Genomic DNA, 21,831 nt, shown 5'->3' on the forward strand with positions numbered 1-21,831 from the left:
CATATCTGATACATGAATTTTTCGGCACCCAATTTGTATTCAAGGGGGAGCAGTGGTTATTTGTATCTTCCCTACATTCATCTATAGAGTAAAATAATGTGCCTATGATATTCAGATGTGAGAATTTTCACTTGAACTTCACACAGAAGTTACTTCTGTTTGGAATACTTGTAATATCTGAAATGCTCTGAATTGGTTTTTATGGTTTGTTGTGTCCCCTTCTATCTGTTACTAGATAAATGAGTTAGCACGTATAAGATCTATAATCCCACTGACATTTACCTTTGCGGGGAGGGCGGGGTAGAAATAAAATTTATTATTATTATTATTATATGCAGAGCAATATTTTCAAACAACACAGTTCTTCATAGAAGTTGTTATTTAACACTGCTGAAATCAAATGTATCTGCCTTGTCAACTGAGCATCTGCTCCATCTTTTAGATACTGCACACAGCTCAGACCTGCCTTCACCAGGTAAATCTCCATCCTCTAAAAACCCACCAAATGTGCCCAGCCTGCACTAACCGTGAGGGGTTGTTCTGGAGCATGTTGACATACAACCCAATGAGAACATGTTCATCAGCCAGCCTGTCTGCAACATCGAGGCTATACTGTAACCTGAAACAGGGTTGGGGGGGAAAGGGTGTAGTCCGGACAGACAAAGAGAAATAAACAGAGAAAGCAGGAGCAAGTAAGAGTGTGAAATGGGAATTTATAAATGAGCAGTAAATGTTCTTTAGAAAAAATAATGCTGAAATTCTTATCAATTCCATCTCAGAGTAATTAAGAAACTGAGCTTGCAGGACAGGACAGTTAGGTTGCTGGAGGATACAAAGCACCTAAGAATATCTAAGTAAACAGGTGCTCAAAGACCATGCAGGATATGGCCTTGTGTTAATGCTATAAGGAAGCATAGCTTTTCTTAAAAGAAAAAACAACAGCTTTCAGAAGTCCTATGCACACTGATTTGGAAGTAAATTCACTTGAAATCTGACTTATGTTGGTCAGTCTACAGACGCAGATAAATTACATGTTATGCAGTACCATTTTAGATTGTAGATGGAAGATCGATCACATGCCTGAATGAGCTCCCTGTGTAAAAAATTATATGCATGTAAAAAACTAGTGCATCAGGGAGAAAGCAAGGTGAGATGCCTCTCGGTGATATGCTAGTTTTTCTTGGCAAGTTGGTTAATGATCAATCAAATATGTAATCATAGTCACTATCTACATGTGCAGACTTACCCTTAGGATTGAAGCACTAAATATTGCCCTTGCATACACAAAACTGCATCAAAGTGCAAAATGTATTTTAAGATGTCATTCTGAGATTTCAAGAATTGTTACTTCATTTTATATGTTTTTTTAAACTTGTGCTTCAGCCAGCTGATGAGTAAATTAAAAAGGAATTAAAATTCTGCACGATACATTTTGTAGAATGCACAGTATATTTAAGGGAAAAAGGCATTAGCTTTAGTTGTGTTAGTGCAAGCTGTCAGCACACCTTCTTTAACTTACCCTTTGCCTTTCAAAAAAGCTGGAGCAGCCCTAGCCAGCAATTTGTTCTGCTCTACTTCATTATTCTTGTAAGGAGAGCTATTTAATGAGACAGGACAACTAAGAAGACGATAAACAGTGATGGCTTGAAATCCACTAAAACTCATTCAAAAATTCTAAGCCATATGCAAGTAATTTAATCAGTAAATACTTCTAAAACTTGTATCACATCAAAAGTCTAAAAGAAACTCTGGGATTTTACTGACACAGAAAGTTGATTTTGTATAAGTTTGTAAAACTTCTGCCCCCCCCCCCCATTATTTATTTTATTTAGTAGATTTATATTCCATCCTTTCCCATGATGGGAAAATGTCTGTTGGAAACATTTAATTTCACATGGAGTTTCTAAGCTGTAAACTTGGCAATATGAGTGGGAGATTTAACACACTTGATCTTCAGAAAGAATATCAGATATTTCTGAAATAAAGGATCCAGGTGAAGGAACTGTTGTCTTTTCCATTGCGGAAAGATGAGGCATTCATAGCCATTAGAGCTGTACACTGATTTGGCCCAGTTCAGCTTCAAAAGAAGCTCAACTCTGCATTGGCTAGCTAGGATGCAGTTGTCCAATGGGAAGGCAGGCCGATGACAAATTATTCACTGCACTTTGTGCATGGAACTTTAAGTATGCAGGGGGTGCCCTATTCACTTTTATGCTATAGATTTTCAATGCATGCAATGAAGAATGTTCTTTGTGCACAGTGACAGTCTATGTGTCAGAAGAAAATGCATAGTCCTATATGCATGTTTGTGCCTCCATATGTGTTTTCTAAGCTACATGGTGACTCATTGTGAACATGTCTGTGACTGGGAAGTAAACTATCTTAGATCCATTAAGGGTTAGCTGGCATGTTGATTGCTCCAAAATAAAATACCACTGCTTTAATCCGCTTCTTCTTTTCATGCTCTTAATTTGATGAAGGTTCCAATACAGCCAACTGCTGCCATGACATAAATAAAATCTGTACATATAGTTGGGAAGAACCACTCAGTTCAGTAGGTCTACATTCAGATCAAATATGAATTTAACAGTCCTCATCAGTCAACATAATTATTGCAGGTTATTCATACAAGAATATTAATGACTTGGATGATGACTGTTAGATCTCTACTGCCTAGCTGATGACATTTCAGTTCCATGAGGTAAGGGGAAAAGGAGGAAGAATCACTTATCAGCTATGTACCCAACAGGGACAATGTTCATCCAGAAGAGTTTGCTGATATAAGCACCATGCTGGATCATCCTAACTAGACTTTATGGACAGTGCATTATCTCAGACTTTGTGCTTCAAATCAATCATTGCACTATCTCAGTTTTATAGTTACTAGGCAGGTGCCAAGGCCAACATTGTTTCTACTGTTAGCAGGCAGAATGGCTGTGAAGACTAGTGGACAGAAGCAGAAGTCAAGGCTTGCCCCCCCCCCCCCCCCCGTGATGGGCAACATATATTTACAGATTGGATGGAGATAGGTGCAAAAGCACACATGTATCTTCTATCTAGTGACAATCCCTGCTGTGAGTGACAAACATTAATACTTTGCTTGACCTACCAGGCAGGCAGGTAAGACTATATTGAATAGGAGGGAGAGAGGCTAGGGTTCCTCTTCCACAACAGAAAACTTTACTACTATGCAGATGGGAGGGTAGAATAAGAGCCTTTAATTTCCACCCCCAACACACACACACACAGTAAAACACACACACAAAGCCAGGTAAAATATCAGGGATGAGAAAGTTCTGATGATCTGGTCTCTCTAATTGAGAAAGAAACTTTGATTTAGGATCTGAGAGAACTCTGCATCTTTCTTTTCATGTAAAACCACTAAGTATCTACACCTGTTTTCCAATACCTCCTCTCACAAGACTGATATAAGGCCTGGTATTGGAGAAAGTCAGGCAACCTCTTCTTCAACTGTAAATGAAATGGTTTGTAGAACTTGTCTGTATTTCAACATAGAATGGAGCAAGCGTTTGATGGGAACTAAGTCCTGTCACTTGTCATGCACTACTCCACTAACTGGAGTATTTTTCTTCTGACCAAGCTTTGATACTGGAGGTTATTAGATGGATTAGAAGAAAAATGCTGACGTCAAACAAGCACACTGAGGTAAAGGCAGGAGGAGGTGAGGGCTTAGCTGCCTTCACCAACTTCAGATATAATCCACAATCATCTAATAGGAATGAAAGAAAAACTCTTACACCAATTCACTCTTCTATGTGATCTCTGCTTTTACCTATTGGTTGGAAATTTGGAAAGAAGGATTCCTGGGGAAAGGGGTCCAGCTCTAGTGAATTTCATCCCAATTAGTAGAGAACAAATGGAAAGTTTCAACTGAAAATGTGTTTTCCCTATAAACAAATTCAAATTAATAAATAATGAATTGGAACTATTGCTTCTGGAACATATTCCATCATCTTCAAGTCCATATTTGAAATGACTATAGTCTGGAACATTCTAGGGACTTTGGCAGCATGAATAAGACCTCCTAGGCCAATGTGGAGTGATTATGTCATTGTACTATACAGGTACCAGAATCCCCTATATTAGTAAATAGTCTCCTGAACTTCAGGAAATCCGCAATAAATTTCTGCTCCATTTTAGAGCGGTTCTGCTATAGCCAGGACTACAGATCGATTGTCAAAAGATGAATACAGTTTGGTATTATTCTATCCAATAGTGGTGTAAGAAAAATTTCCCCATTTAAGGATCCTAAATTTCAAACTTTTCCCAAAAATTCAAAACAGAAAAAAACATTTGCTGTTTGCTGGTTAACCATGGATGTCTTTGGGTAATACAACTATATGTAGAGTATATAGTATTATGTATCAATAATTTGTCTTTATTGCCCTTCTTACTGACAGAAAAAAATGCAAAGAGAAACATTATACGCCATGATATAAAGATCCAGCATTCAGTTCCTGGGAAGGCAACAAAACAAAACACCACCTGTTCCATATTCTTTGGATTGCCAGTTACCCTGTTCTACTAGCATTGCTTACTACAATGCATCAGTAACACACATGCCACAACAAAGAGCTTTAGTATACTCAGATGTTCACTGATGGACACAGCTAGTACAAAGATAAAAAGGTAAAGGTAGTTCCCTGTGCAAGCACCAGTCATTTCCGACTCTGGGGTGACGTTGCATCACGATGTTTTCGCGGCAGACTTTTTATGGGGTGGTTTGCCATTGCCTTCCCCAGTCATCTACACTTTCCCCTCAGCAAGCTGGTTACTCATTTTACTGACCTTGGAAGGATGGAAGGCTGAGTCAGCCTTGAGCTGGCTACCTGAACCCAGCTTCTGCCGGGATCGAACTCAGGTTGTGAGCAGAGGACTCAGACTGCAGTACTGCAGCTTTACCACTCTGCAACGCAGAGATACCAGGATACCAGGCTGCTACCAGGAACACAGCATATGAACTAATAACCCAAGATCCCCTATCCAAGGTCCTGAAAAAAATCACTGAGCATCTGCTTTTAATAATCAGAAACGGAAGCTAACATGGCATTGTGCCAATTAATATGCTGACAGATACACATCACACAATTGTTTCTTTTCTTTCTGTTCATATAAGATGTAATTCAAAGAGCTTCTTAGGTTGTTGTTGTTGATATTGCATTTATATTCCGCCCTATACTCTGAATCTCAGAGTCTCAGAACACCTTACAATCTCCTTTACCTCCCCCCCGCCCACAACAGACACCCTGTGAAGTAGGTGGAGCTAACAGAGCTCTTACAGCAGTTGTCTTTTCAATGACAACTCTTGCAAGAGCTATGCAGACCCAAGGCCATTCCAGCAGCTGCAAGTGAAGGAGTAGGGAATCAAACCCGGTTCTCACAGATAAAGAGTCCATGCACTTAACCAATATACCAAGCTGGCTCTCACCAAACTACACAATAGGCTTGTGCTAGCCTTGTGGCTTTGATTACCTGACTCCCATAGCACATTTAACACTATTTTGAATATCCCAGTTTCAAAAGAGATTTGCCACTTAGGAGCTCTTGTTTTACATTAAAAAGCTTCCTTGTAATCAAGAAGTCAGTTTCACAGTTCTTTGGAGCTTGTGCATAATACACTAACGAAGAAGAGGCATAATGTCCTTTTATTCAGAACACGCAGTAGTTCCCTCCCCAGTCAAAGATAGAAAATAATGGTATAATACAATATGTTACACTCAGAAAACTCTGGTATACTGTACATCAATATAGTTATTTCATACACTTAAAGAATGGGGAAACTTCTCAAGTAGCATTCCATGAGATCAAACTATCTGACATGGGGTACAGAACATAGGTAACCCTCCCTCCCTATGTTTTATGTACTCCTAGGCATCTTTAGATCCCAATCCACATATGCATAGATTTGGCAGAATATTTTAGTTTTATTGGCCAAAAGTAACAGTTATGTCTTCTCTACACCAATAAATAATCAGTTGTACAAACAAGGCAAGGAATATACCATCATCTATTACTTCTTCTAAAGGATCAAACTAATACTTGAATAATTTACAGAAGCTGGTCAATCTGGCTTCTTTCCCTAGTTTTCATTTCTTAATTATCTTAATTGCTTCTACTTAGAGAGAAAAATTCAAGCTTTTATATAGCCAGTTACCAAACAGCAACCCAGAGATTTAATAGAGGGCATAGGGCATGGATACCCATAATCAAAACATGTGATACAGAAATCAGTATTTTTATTCATAATTAATGATACCACAAATATCTGCATCATGAAATCCTACTTCCAGTTCTTTTTTTAATGTAACTTGTGTAAATGCTCTTTGTTGATTAACTTCAAGTATGATAATGAAACATTAAAATCTATATATTCCATTCCTGCTGGGGGGGACAGAGTTTACACATGCAGTATCTCATTATCCCCCCACGTTACTACAATGTTATATCACTAGATAAGAATGTGAGAATCTTGCTGGATCAGAACAGTCCACGTAATCTAGCATGTTTTTTTCAACAACAGCCAGCCCAGATGCTTCCAGGAGGTCCAGGAGACATGAAAGCCATATGATTTATAACATAAACTTTACAAGAGAAACAGAGGCAAGTGTGAGTCCCAGAATTTGGGTAGGGAATTCTCAAACAACACTGCTGCACATGTGAACCATTTTCATGCGCTTGGAGTTTTTATGATGGAACTAATGAAACAAAGTAAAGTGACACAATAAGACAGATTAATTATTGTGAGATTTTATAAAAGCAAATGAGAAATTATTGTCAGATTTTCCTTCTTCCAATCTAATGAAGTTAGTCTGCTTCATTAGTTATGCAGAGTGAACAAATGGAAAAATACATAATGTGCAATGAACACATTTAGTTTGTAAAGCCATTCTATCCTTAAATGCAATGTTTTCTGTAACACAAGTGATGGCTTTGTTACCTTCTAATTCACAGGCACAAGTGAACAAGTTGGACAATCAAGGAAACACAGAATTGTAGTTCTAATCATTTGAATGTTAACTGTTTAGCTTGACATCAGACTTTATACATTTTCCAATTTAAAATGTTTGCTTCCACCACCAAGAACCTTGTAAAATGTTTACAGTATAGTTTAATGCCTCTTGCTTATAGCTATACACTTTAAAATTTTCATAATGTATATAAGACTAAGAGCATATGTAGCCATATACCCCTTCCAGAATGAGATATACAGGATATGTAAGACTGTATATTTGATTAGGCTAAATAGCTATTTAAAATGTTGCGTCTGAACAGATAAAGAGAGCTGGTAGAGGGAAGCAAAGCCTGAGCTCAGAGGCTTTCTTCATTGGCTTTCATCCTGACCTGCAGAAGCCAACAGCAACAGGAGGTTTCTGCTGTCTTTTGAAGACAGGCTGATTTCAGTCAGAAATCTCTCAGGGGCACTCCTGAGTTCAGATGGCCCCCTTCCCCACTCTTGATGTGTCCACTATCTGATCATTAGCAACAGGAGATGTTCTACACAAAGGCACAGGGGCATGGCATCAACAGTGGTGCTATGTGCGCAGAATTGGATGCAGCGTTTTCCTGACCTGCAGCTGGTTTGTGTGTTCCCAACAAGGCACAGCAGTCTTCTTGTGTGGATTGCTGTGCCTTACTCACGACCAGCTATCAATATGTTTTCAGTGTATGGCTCCCATCTGTGTTTCTGTCTTCTGTGTTTGGGGGTTAAATACATTAAAATGAGAAACCCACAGGATGCTTGCCTAAGAGCACAAGCTGCCATATAATGCACATTTAAATACTTGTCATGTGCAAAATGCAAGATAAAAGTTTGGGAAGTTCAAGGCCAGCATGAAATCCATTTGAAGTCTCATGGAAACCACAGAAGTCTGCTGATTTTTATTTTATAAACACCAAACAAAAAAATCTCCATCATTAGTAATTCTGCAGAATGACTAATAAACTAGTGGACTTAACGTATAAGTTACAGAACTACATCAATTAGTGGTTTAGTGTTCTTATACTGACCGTGAATTCTTGTGAAGCTGATTTACATACAGCTTTATAAGAGAATGCTCATCAGCCTCAGGACTGGCTACATTTATATTCTCAAGTAACCTGGATGATTCAAACAATGAAAATTAACAGTTTGCAATAAAGCAATAGTATAATAGAATCGTCCAGGGAGGCAAATCAAAAGAACAGGTCTATAGTCTGTGCCACTGTGTATGCTATATATTATCTATTATATATATTATCATGCTGTTAATGCATCATTTTCAACTTTTGTAATTCCATTTTCTGCTTTGCTTGACATACCCTGTCTGAAACTTTTTTGTAATCCAAATCCTACTGCATTGCTTATTAGATCTCTCATGCTATTTGATTACATTGTTTTATACCATGTAATCCATGCTGAGAAAGGTATAATATAAATAAATATATAGAAACCTGAACAGGAATAAGGTTAGTGTGTATCTAGACTGTTTCATTCACATACTTTGAAGGCAGGATGCTGCTTACGGGAACAAAATACTAAAATTTAATTCAGGTTAATAGACCTTCACCATGGGATGTTTATTATTCAAATAAAAGTTACAGAGACCCAGGTGTAGATGGTGGTTGAATAAGCAAAACTAGTGAGACTTATAGAGCACACATCTTTAATATGATCAAACTGGATAAATACTTTCTGCTTAAATAACAGTAATAAAGTAAGAGCTTTTTATGTATCAACGATTTAAATAGTCAGGATTTTAGTTGAAGTAGAGCCTATTGTTTGTTTGTTGAGACATGAACCTCAGCCTCAAAGGTGGGGGGGGGACCTGTGGTGGAATTTATTAATCAATGAATAATCAAGGAGCCTGAGTTTGATGTCTAAGCTCTGTTAACCTTATGCAAAGAACACTTTACATTTTTGATATGGTTATCACCTCTTCAGCTTACGTCTTAACAGGTGTTGCAGATAAGACTTACGAACTTAGAGGTCACAGATCTATGCTGAATCTTTTATGAGGTCAGAATATAGTCAGAGCAATCTACTGCAGGCTCCTAGATTCTCAAATAGATAATTGATATCTATGACTCTTCATCTGTCACATAATTTCTTATTTTTTTATAATTTCATTTCTTATGTAGGACTATAATGGAGATTTTTGCTTTTGATAGGATTACATTACCCTTACTTCAGCCATTTTGAATGCCCTATGTATTCAGAGTGTATAAATTGCCAGAGATTTGTTTCCTCTGGGCTGGCCAACAACAGCTCCTTTTGAGACCTAGGTGATCAGTCCAGAACATTCTATGTTTCTGAACCTCTTAGGTTCCTATATATGCACTAAATCAAGTATTGGGTTTTTATGCAATTAGTATATGCTAAATGTGAGAATACTGAGATGCGATGGCTTCTGTCTTAAAGATTTATAATACTTTCTTTTAAAACAGTGCTTTCTGTCCTAAAAGGCTTATAATGGGAAAAAAACCTAGTTTTGGTTTTAGTACCATGGCCTCTCTCTTTACTGAATTCAAGCCCCCTGCCAGTCTCCATCACAACAATAAAAGAACTCAAGGGACCTGGGGGTCCTAGAAAATAGTACTGGGTTCCAAAATCCCACAACAGGCTGGAAGCAAAATTATTAGAAGTTACAAACAACTTCATTAGGATTTCACTGGGACAGGAAAACAAACATACAATTAATTCAAGTGATCGCTTGAAGCAGTTAGCGCTGAAAACTGTGTAATAAAATACGCTGCTAGATTTCTGGCTTTTGGTTAAGCTTCAAAATTCAAATCTTTATCAGAACTTTCTGCTTGGCCCTTGGAAGTCTTGATTTCAGTCATCCCAATTCATAGTAATTGAACACAGCAAACACACACTTGCATCTTAAACATGAGCATATACACCAGATACACCTAACATAACTTTATCTCTTTACAAACATAGGTGTAATAGTTAAAGTGTTGGACACAATCTGGGAGACCCAAGCTGAATCCTCACTCTGCAATGGAAACTCATGGGATGACCCTGGGACAGTCACTCTCTCATCCTAAACTCTTTTACAGAGCAGTTGTGAGGATAAAATGGAGGAGAGGATTATGACGATATTGTATTGTGTTTGAGTCCCCATTGGGGAGAAAAGTGGGTAAAGTCAGGACTGTTTTTTTAGCAGGAATACACAGGAATGCAGTTCTGGCTGGCTTGGCATCAAGGGGTGTGGCCTAATATGCAAATGAGTTCCTGCTGGACTTTATCTATAGAAAAGCCCTGTGTAAAACTATGGTGTTGTCAGGGGGTGAGGCATAATATGCAAATGTGTTCCTGCTGGGCTTTTTCTACAAAAAAGCCCTGAGGACATTAATAAACAAACAAAATAACTGAAGTACAGAAAACATTTTATCTTGGTTATTATTGACATGTTTTTCAGAATATTTAACTCAGATGAACAAATAAAATACACTGCAAATTCCTGGGTTGTTTTTTTTTGTAGTGCACATTAACTTTGCTCACAGACTGCAATCCTAATAACATTTTGTTGGGAGAAATGCCCATTGAATAAAATGAGATTTACTTCCCAAGGCGATTTAGTTAAGACTGCTCCCTTGCACTCCCAGGAGGGCTGTTATATATCTTGTGCTAGAGAAAAGTTAACCTGATTCCAAAGATGTTCTTCTGCTTGCCCAAAGTTTGTGCAACCTCTGGCACAAACATCAGAACTGTTACAGGCACTGTACTGAATTCTTGTGGAAGCTGTTGAACAAATTTATGAGGCACATTATTAACTGCTATTTGCCTTCCACTCGTGATTCCCTTGATCCAACCTGATCATTTCAGTGCAGTGGAAATAATGCAATTCTGGCTGGGTGGATATGCAATTCCTTTATACTCTCACAGTGCAAACAGATCACAGTGTCTGCAATAGACAATGGGCTTCATTCGCACAGTCTTTAAGATTTCTTGCTGGAACCACAAGTGAGAGATAAGCAATGTTAGTAGGGAGAGTGCTTGTAACTTTTATGGTTTCATATAGTGCATTACAATAAAGAGAATTCACAAGTCATGAGAGGATCTGACGTAACACCAGCTTAGATGGCGTTCAAAATGGGCTAGACAAATTCATGGAGAAAAAGATTTATCCATGGATATTAGCCATGTTAATTAACTAATGATAACTAATGGAACACTTCATCCTCTGAAATATTATAACACTGAATAGTAGATTCTGGGGGCAGATGGTGAGAGACTGGTACCTTCTTGCCCTCCTTGAAAATTTCTCAGAAACAGCCAATGGGCCAGAACTGAACGCTAGACCACATGGATGGACTTCTGAGTCTGATCCAGAATAGCCTTTTCTGTTCTTGTGAGTGTCTGATTATAATGTACTGAAAAGGCAGATTAATACAATAACTCCATCAGTTTGGCTTCACAGAATAGCTCGGTTCTTAATTCTAGTTGGTCGTAAATACTTAGATATATATATATAGGAATATTTGTTCAACTTGCCCACATTTGCTTCTTGGTATTTAAATACCAATTTTTGTTTCTAGGGGTACTTGATATACATTGTAGACACTTCAGCATTCTAGGTTAAATTGATATGGGTTGCATCCATGCTGCATATAATAGGCATACAGCCAGAGGTTACCTGAATTGGTTCTGGGTTTTTAGAAGGCAGAACATAGGCACCTAAGCAAGCAACTGTATGCCTTTGCTCAGGTTTCTATATTTTAAAAATTGGAGTCCTACTTTAAACAATGAAAATTCAATCCAAACACATTTAAAGGCATTCCTACACTGGTTTTCGACTGTTTGACTGCATGAGCTTTGGTAGAAATTTAATTATTGTATCTCATAACATGCCAGAATAAATACCCACCTTCTGTTTGTAAAAGGGCTTCCTGAGGGAACAGAATGGGAAAACAGTGTATCATTCATGCTGGTGACCGGTCTGGGAGGCCTTGAAAGAAGAAAAAAACCCAGTGGTTTGTATAATAATGAAAGCATGAACCAAAGCATGAAAGATAAGCATTTGCATGCATGCACTCTCACACACACAAATTTCAGTCTATAGAAAGGCAATGTCCTTCAGTTTTTCTGCTTTCTAAATTTCTCTGAAACAAAACCTCAGTTTTTACATTGATGTTTTAACATTCTGATGTATCTTGCTTGCAGTTTATTTGCTCCCTTTACTTGCTCCAGAAAAATAATTGACTGTTCTGCATTTTCACAAAGACTACTGAAATGCTCTATAAAAAGCAATTAATAGAGAAAGCTTTCAACAGTCTTTAAATTATTTGCATACTTCGCTGATTTCTTGTTATTTGAGTTCAGTAGTCTTTTTAAAGGAACACTATCCCCTTTTGAAAAGCCAGGTTTTCTCCTGGAATTGCTATACCTCAAATTATTTCAAATGGCTATGTGGTAATTTTTTTAAAAAACATAATTGCATGGATGCTGCTTCTGTGTGGGGTGCAGCAGCCCCATGTTATGCAGAAACTTGCATGTTCACTATGCAACAGCAAGTTGCCTCCCCTCAATAAGCTGGTTATAGCGTAGAAAAGACCAGAGGAATGACACCACAATGTGTTCAGACAAAGAACTCTATATTCACAGCATCACAGGATTTGAACTTAAAGCAGCCATGATATAGGCCCTTGGTAATATGAATAATCAATATGCCACGTTTACAAATGAGAAAAACTAAACAAAACAGAAATGTACATAATAGCACATTGGTGATGCATGGTTCTCTCATCTAATCAGTTTCCTCTCTGCCCCCCCCCCAACATATGGGGAAATAATGTACAAGACCTGCACAAAGCTGACTGAGACGTATGCATGAGGCACCAACAGATTTAGCTATAATATGCATTTTTGGAGAGAGAGGTGATCAAGAATAAATATTTACAAATCCATGCTGTGTTATATTCCTCATGCAAGAATTTCAAGAGATATTTTCATGTCATTTTTCATGAGGAAGACCAGGTTTTTCTAAATAGCAAATGAATAGATGGAAAATCACTTGGACAGTACAAAACAATAAAAAGAGTTGTTAGTTCTTTTACGCATACTTCTCTCATTCATCTCAGAAGAAGTTTAGCATTTGTAGTTCAATATGAGGAATTTGGGGAAGTTGGGGCAGAAACCCAATATTAAAATGTTTGGAAAGAGTAACTCAGCTCCCTCATATGTCTGGATGACACATGCTTTAAAATAGTGTAAGAAGCAGGCACAATTCAGAAGCCACTGCTCAGGTCTGGTATTACTTGGGCCTCGTGGCAACTAGTATTCACAAGCTGAGCAGATTTAGTACAACAATAATGTCAAATGTTCTGTTTCAGAGAATGCAATTTATGCACAGAAACAGATTTCCATATGTTGACTAACTATGCCATGTGCAAAAGCCAGCATTAGGAAGAGGAAAATCCCTGCACCCAATGAAAATCCCAATGAAAACAACATTAATGTCATGCTTTTGCCTTTGACACAGCAGTTTGAGGGATGCAGTCTCAGGATCACTTACAAATCAGATCTGTGGGATCTGTGAGATCGTTAAAGCTTAAAATTCAGTTAATCAGATTTGGATAAGGAGGGAGAGGTGTCCAGTGAGACTGTGAATTCCCTTCTCCCTCTTCTCCAGGTGATATGACGTGTACAAAAAGAAGGCTGAAAGAAGGGGGAAAGTGCCTTTGAAAAATGATATAAACTAAATGGAAGTCATACTCAAAAGTTCTTATGAAGACCTCTTATTAGGGTTGCCAGCTCTGCTCTGGTAAATATCTGGAGATTTTAGGGGTGGAGCCTGAGAAGAGCGGGGTCTGGGGCATAATGCCATTCCAACTTCCAAAGCAGCCACTTCCTCAAGGGGGAACAGATTTCTGTTGCCTGGAGATCAGCTGTAATAGCAGAAGATCTCCAGCTGCCACCTGGAGGTTGGCAACCCTACCTGTTACATTCAACAGTCTAATAATTACAAAGTTTGTTCCTTCATCTAAAACATACTGAAAGATAACTTACCAGGTATCTCTTTTGCAGCCAAAACAAAATAAAAATATACCATTAATTAAGATTAAATATTTCTTTTAAATATGTGCCAAAGGTAGAGAAACCAACATATTTAATTGTTCATATTCCGATCTTATAGGCAAATAATAATAATAATAATACTTTTTATTTATATCCCGCCCTCCCTGCCGAAGCAGGCTCAGGGCGGCTCACAACACATAAATACAATGTACAATAAAACCATACACGGTAATTACAATTACAATTATATAAAATCATCCTTAAATCGTTAAAACAACTTCTATTAAAATTAACATTATGGTGCTATAACTAAGGTCTTTTATAAAATTCAGTGGCTAAGACATATCCAGCGAGACTTCCTTGGCTCGGTATTAAGTGAAGGCTATTTTAAAGAGGTAGGTCTTGCAGGCCCTGCGGAATTGGTCTAGACATCACAGGGCCCGCACCTCCTCCAGGAGTTGAATCCACAGTAAAGGAGCTGCTATGGAGAAGGCCCGATCCCGGGTAGTCTTCAATCTGGCCTCCCTTGGCCCAGGGATATTCAGCTGGTTCTTTCCAGCTGACCTCAGCGCTCTCTGGGGTTCATATGGGGAGAGACGGTCCCTCAAGTAGGCAGGTCCTCGGCCATATAGGGCTTTAAAGGTAATAACCAGCACTTTGTAACGACCTCGGTACACCACCGGCAGCCAGTGCAGTCCGTGCAGCCCCAGCCGTATGTGCTCTCATCTTGGGAGCCCCAACAGCAGCCTAGCTGCCGTGTTCTGCACTAACTGCAGCCGCCGGGTTCGGCACAAGGGCAGCCCCATGTAGAGGGCGTTACAGTAGTCCAGCCTCGAGGTGACCGTTGCATGGATCACCGTTGCCAGGTCCTGGTGCCCAAGGAAGGGGGCCAACTGCTTCGCCCGTCGAAGATGAAAAAACACGGACTTGGCAATGGCCGCGATCTGTGCCTCCATGGATAATGAAGGCTCCAGAAGAACCCCCAAGCTCTTGACCCTATGGGCCGATTCAGTGGCACACCGCCAAAAACCGGAAGGGGGATTTCCCTTCCCAGGGCACCGCGGCCCAAGCAAAGGACCTCTGTCTTCGTTGGATTCCACTTCAACCCACTCAGCCTGAGCCAACCTGCCACGGACTGCAATGCTAGGTCCAGGTTTTCCGGGATGCAGTCAGGCCGGCCGTCCATTAGTAGATAGAGCTGGGTGTCATCTGCATATTGGTGGCACCCAAGCCCAAACCTCCGGGCAATCTGGGCAAGGGGGCGCATGTAGATGTTAAATAACATCAGAGAGAGAACTGCACCTTGTGGCACCCCACACACCAGTGGGTGCCTCTGGGACAGCTCTCCCCCAATTGCAAGCACTCAGTAAAACAATGCTATTGTGGCCTGACATAAATGGCCATGCATGTGTTCAAGTTTGCCTCTCTACAGTAATAACAATTACACTGTCATCATTGCTGGCTGATTCAAATCAAGAAAACCACAGACAAATTGGTATCTCATAGGATTCTATACATACATTTATTAATAATAGATGACTATTTTCCAGTTCTGTATATGAACAGGAAGGCATCAATATTTTGTTACAAAAATTAGAAACTAGAGGTTGAGGCATGAATGTGAAATGGTGAACAATAATCTCTATTACAAAATAATACAAAAGGATTTCAAGAACCATGGATCAACGAAGTCCCTTGTGTTAGGCATCTGGATTGGTGTCTCTTTAACCAGTGCCCCATCTTCCCACTACATTGTATGATGAGCTGCTTTGAGCACTCAGCCAATTATTTATTTTTATTTATTATATTAAATTTATAAATCACCCAATCCTTGCTATTGCAGTACAATGAAGTGCATTTGAAGCACTGAGTGTACATTCTAGCAATAATGTATATATGATTCAATAAACATGCCTATTGATTAAAGTTGAATTACAGACAATTTACTGTAAAGGGCTGTAGATTGCAAGTAAGCAATTAATACATCTTTACACATATTCTGTAGATGATCAGACTATTGTACCTTAAACATAATTAGTCTCTTTTGGGAGAGTGCTCTGTGTTTTGCCTGAAAAGTATTAACTGATGCAGCAAAGATAGTAATATCAGTTTGCAAAGTTTTAAATATCAGAATGCAAATTATCTTTCCCATGCCAGACAAATCATTATTCTTCTAGGATTTCTTCTAGGATTCTGCTGATAGAAAACACAGAGGTAAAACCACTTTATCTCCTTATAGCATTTATTGTGCTGAATTTAATGATTATTGAACATAATATTTATTACAAAGTGCAACCATTATGCAAGCAAGACTCATATACAGATAAATACTATGTTAAAAACAGTGTATAATGCTAATACAAATGCAGACATAGTTACACAATTTTTTTGTCCTTACTGGTACTAAGAGCTTGTGAGGGGAGTGGGGGGAGAGGATCACATGAACGCTACCATTGAGGTGGTTGTAAATTCCCCTTTGCTTGAATGCTTGTTTAGCACTGTTATCATTATAGACTCATCTTCCATTATATTACGTTTAAGAATAAAAGTTACTCTGGTAAGAAGACATTCTCAAAGATTTCATGCAGCATATCTTTTTCTCTCTGTAAATTTGTTACTTGCAAAGAATATTATGCTCTTCCAAAACATGCATATTTTTATTTTGGTTTCATTATATTTAAACACAATTTTTAATTTCCCTACCAGGGGAAAAAACCCCAGACAGTTTTACCACCATTTGCAAGCACATGGAATGGCTCTTTAAAAAGGAGGAATATCCTAGGGCCAGAATAGGTCAAATTACTGATGTTTGATAACTTGTATCAAAGTGTAATTCCTTTTCACATCCCAGCATATTTTCTGCTTCTCAAGGATATTGGATCCAATTCACCTATGATTCAGGTTATCATCCTATGCACAGTTAGGGCCTTGCGGGACCTCGCCCAGTTCCACAAGGCCTTTAAGACGACACTATTCCAGCTAGCCTTCAACTAATAAATACTGTACACCATTGGAAATGAAATAACATCAAATGATACTAGGACCTGACTGTTTTAATTGTAATTTAATAATGATGTATTTATGTGTTTTTAATGTATATTGTGATTTTATGGATTGTGAGCCGCCCTGAGCCTGCTTCAGCGGGGAGAGCGGGATATAAATCTAATTAAACCTAAACCTAATTCCAAGTAAACATCAAAATAAATACATTGGAGGCAGAAAACCAATCAGGGACATTGACCTATTATGCATAAACATCTTACAGCAGATTTTCCAAGTAGCTGAGTCCTTAAACTTTACTTCAGTTTCTGTGTCTGAGTTATGCACCATTCTTTTTTTCTCCAGTATATTTATTCAGCAGATTCAACTCCCTCCCTGCACTTTTCTTAATCGAGGCAGGAACGTCATTTGTGTTGTGTGGTGGGCAGTGCCCAAAGTTTTTTAAATTAGGCAAATTACCCTATCACAGCTGCACAACAGTAAAAACATCTCTCTTTGCAAAAAAGAGAGATGTTTTTACTGTTGTTGTTCATTGCTCAGAGCTCTGAGTATTCAGGGATTGAGTGATTTATAAATCCTTCCATTTATAAATAAACAAGGGCCTTCCATTTAAATTCCTCCAGTTCAGTGTTGTGTGCTTTTTAAAGCTATTTAGCTGAATCAAAGGAAACACAAATGGGGGGGGGGGGAACCCTCTTGAAACTGACCAGCCTATTTTGAAATTGACAAGTGCAGCTGAGAATCCCCATTTTCCTCAGTGTCGAGCACTAAGGGATTCTCTGCTGTGTTACTGGCCACTGGGGAAAAGTGGGAGAGTCCCATGATCTCATAAAGCACAGTCAAAACAATCCCAAGCAAGTGGGTGGGGGGGGGGGGTTTGCAAGCTCTGTTGGATTAAATGGATAGGGAATACAAAGGAACACAGGGAAAGGGAGGGGGATCTTGAAACTGAGTTTGCAACAGACAAGGCAGTAGTAAAAGCCTGAAGGATCAAGATTAGGGCCAGAGGTATTAGCTGGGGGGGGGGCGGGGTTACTCTCCTGCTTCCAAGGTGTCGCCAGTGCATGTCCTAAAATAGCCTGGCATCCCCCCCCCAATCTTTACAGCAGAAATGCATAATACAGTATTTTTTAAAAAATTACTATCAGAGGTATTAGCTGGTGTGTGTGTGTGTTACTATCTTGCTCTTAAGGTGGGGGGGCAGGGGGATAGAATTTTAGGGGGGCCACGGGGCCCAAAATGACATCACAAATGATGTCACAATCAGGGCTGACTCTGCCACTAGGCAAAATAGGCGATTGCCTAGGGCGCAGGCCTTCAGTGTGTGCCAAATTGGACTCACATTTTCCATCAGTTCTTGGGGGGGGGGGCAGAAATTAGTCTTACCTAAGATGCCAGATAGTCTAGGGCTGACCCTGGTCACAATCAGGCCTCGGATTCAGCGGAAGCTCACAGGACCACAGCTCCTGAACCTTTCTGAAAGTACCTGAAGACTGCAGGACAGATAGCCTAACTTCTGTTCCAGTAAATTAATGGGAATTTTTATTAGAGATAGGATTATTTCTTCATGGCCTGGGACCCATACATCTAAAGGATTGTCTCCTCATATGTTTCAGTTTGCCAACTACAGTCTCCAGGCTGTTACCTACTGGCTCTCCCCTTATTTAAGATGGTCTGTCTGGCATCAATTAGAGCCTGTTTTTAGAACTGTAGCAGTGTCTGTGTGTGTCATAAGCAGGGGACCAGAGAAGGCCTCTACAGGCTGCCACCACTCTGGTGTCTGTCTGAGAGGACCCAGAGAACCCACCTGATCCCTCTATTTTCCTTCTCAGGATGCACATCTATCCATGACTGAAGAGATGAGAGGACCCAGCAGTATAACAATAATAAGTTTATTGTAAGTGCTCAAGAACAAACAAGTGGATTTTAATTATTAGTGCAACAATGAAAGGGAAAAAACAGTAAAGATGGTACAAAGAAAATAAAAGCCCTGACATGACTAACTACATGTTCCCTCCTTCTGCTTCCAACTCACCCCTCTTTGGATGAAGGAACCCTCCTGCTACAGCCTTTTCCCAGCTCAGCCTTTCCACAGAGAAAAACCTTTTATTCTTTCCTCTCAGGTCCCACTCCTGTTTTCCACTGAGAAAGTTTTCCCTCCAGAACTTCTGTCCATCCAGTCAGAAGGACAGAAGGGATCCTGGGAGATATAGGCCCGCTGGCAACTCCAAGGTAGGCGTCTCCAAGTCCTCTAGGCCTTTTGGCTAGGCTTCCCAATCCCCAGGTCCCAGTGGGGGATCCCCTGGTTTTACATGCTTCACCCTGCCCCCAGCCAGCTGGCCGGTGCAGGGAAGCCCCGTCCCCACAGCCACCACCTACCTCTAGAGCTCCCGCAGGTTTAGAAACCTGCAAACAGGTCCCGTTTTAAAATGTGTGTGTGTTTCTATTGTTTGTGTGCCTTTAAAGCTGAGCAGAAAGCAGGAAACAGGAAGCACTTCATGGGGCAGTAGCAGCCTCCATTTGTTTTGCTTTCCTTTTCAGAGCAAGTAACCAGACCCAGTAAGTGTGTGAGTGTGTGTGAGAGAGGGAGGGTTGCCAATACCCAGGTGGGGGCAGGGGATTCCCTGGTTTGGAGGCCCTCCCCCCCGGCTTTAGAATGCTTTAGAAAGTGGGAGGGGGAGGGAAATGTCTACTGGGCACTCTATTATTCCCTATGGAGAACAATTCTCATAGGGAATAATAGGAAACTGATCCACGAGTGCCTGGGACTCTGGGAGGGGTATTCTTTGAGGTAGAGGCTCCAAATTTACAGCATAGCATCTGATGCCTTTCCTCAAAACACCCTCCAAGTTTCAAAAGGATTGGACCAGGGGGGCCAATTCTATGAGCCACCAAAGAAGGTGCCCCTATCCATCATTATTTCTAATGGAGGGAAGGCATTGAAAAGGTGTGCAGTCCCTTTCAATGTGATGGCCAGAACTCCCTTTGGAGTTCAACTGCACTTGTTCCAACCTTGCTCATGGCTCCACCCCCAATGTCTCTGGGCCCCACCCCCAAAGTCCCCAGATATTTCTTGAATTGGACTTGGCAACTCTACTCTTGGCCTAGGTCCAGGGCATGATAGTACGGAATGGATTTCTTGAGGAGATGAGGGAATCGCTCTTTAGACATCTTTAGGAAGTCTTTTATGGCAATTTTATTCCCCAGGGCTTTTAAACTGTGGGACTATTTGTGTGTGTGTGGGGTGGGGGGTGGGGTGGGGTGGCACTTTTGGGGATTTATTCTATTGGTTTTAATTTGTACTGTTTTAATTTTGATGTGTAAGTCTCCTTGAATCACAAGGGAAAATAAGATAAATATTCTAATAAAAATATACAAGAAGATTTACTGAGAAAAAGTCTGCATATGGATCAAGATGAGTTGTTACACATTATATAAAGCTTTTAACAAAGTCCTTCCTCACCAAAGCTTCTGAGTAACTTTGCAGTTATGGCATAAGAAGAGAGATCCACTTGTAAATTAAAACTGGCAGCAGAAACCAGGTAAAAACAGGCAGCAGAAACCAGCCATGTTTGGACAGTTTTCTCAGTGGATGGAAGATACCTGTTGATCTATTGGTTATTTTTTTTTTACACTTTTTTGGTTTCTAACAAGCCAAACAATCTGAGGTCTAAAAGTTTAAAGCAGTTTTTAAAATTCAGTTTCAAAATGTTTCATTACATGAGATATTGTTTTGAAAAAACTATTAAGGCTAAACAAATTGGTAATTTAAAATCTTCATTGTGGCTTCTGCTAATATTTTCATAATAGACTTTTTGCTTATTACTAGTACAACACACTGATCAGTCTTGTTAGAATGATCTCACTTAATAATCACAACACAGTATTTATTATCTATGTAAGATAATAAACTATGCAGGCTAAGTTACTTCCAACGGTGTAGCCAACCATACACAGTCATTATGTAACACAATATTCCTTCTAATTACAATACAACATAACAATATGCCAATAAGTGTAAATACAGAATGATCACACATATGTAAGAAAAAAAATGACTCAAGGTAAATGAAACATAGAACATGAAAATAAATCCTTGCAGTAGAGATCTGAATCACTTTTAGCCATCTACATCATAGGTGAAATGGTTACAGTAGAAAACCTCTTAACTAATCCCAATTATTATTTGGCCACACTAGAAATTATTTTTGCCAGGTAGTTCCTATCCAAACATCTGATTACTGGAATGTTTATATATCTCCAAAACCAACTTGGAATGATAACTATGTGAACAATATTGTGAAAGCTAACTATCTATGACCTATTTAGATCAAGGTCAGCTCAAAATATTTTCATGCCTCTAGCATCCAACTCCTTTACTACCACAGTTGGTTCCAATGTGACCTTTGCAGCCTGCTTTGAACCTGTGTAGAAATGGCAGAGATTCAGAAGACAATGACAGGCACAAGCTATGCCCATAACCTCTTTCTACATCACTACCCTTTACTAGCCTGCCACCCCACATAGCTACTTGGGATGCTCCGATGGGAAATCAGTTCTTGACTCATACTCATGTAGCTCCCAGGAGAACCTGCTTACTTCTCAGAGGCCCAGTTCTTACTGGGGTGGTAAAGCTAATGAGAACTGTTCATTATCATTTCCAATTACAAGTAAGATTATGGCATGTTTCTCCATGCAACACATTTCTCTGCACACAAGAAACTCACATGCTAGGGGAAGTGTTCTAGGTTAGCCTTCTCCTTGCCATCTAGTTTTCTATCTGAATGACATGTGTGCGTTTTGTATAA

General features: G+C 39.5%; 1 protein-coding gene across 1 annotated transcript in view; it reads right to left on the reverse strand.

Annotated features, from left to right (window-relative positions):
• DTNA (dystrobrevin alpha) overlaps positions 1-21,831 on the reverse strand; it is a 297,236-nt gene that overhangs the window by 59,820 nt on the left and 215,585 nt on the right. Inside the window, exons 10-13 of the mRNA XM_060243836.1 lie at positions 11,874-11,954; positions 8,029-8,118; positions 1,520-1,597; positions 527-619 (exon numbers count right to left, since the gene is read on the reverse strand). Of these exons, the coding sequence (XP_060099819.1) occupies positions 527-619; positions 1,520-1,597; positions 8,029-8,118; positions 11,874-11,954 (342 nt within the window). The remainder of the gene's footprint in view (positions 1-526; positions 620-1,519; positions 1,598-8,028; positions 8,119-11,873; positions 11,955-21,831) is intronic.

The sequence above is a fragment of the Heteronotia binoei genome, chromosome 7 (genome assembly GCF_032191835.1).
Source record: "Heteronotia binoei isolate CCM8104 ecotype False Entrance Well chromosome 7, APGP_CSIRO_Hbin_v1, whole genome shotgun sequence".
In the NCBI taxonomy this organism is placed as follows: domain Eukaryota; kingdom Metazoa; phylum Chordata; class Lepidosauria; order Squamata; family Gekkonidae; genus Heteronotia; species Heteronotia binoei.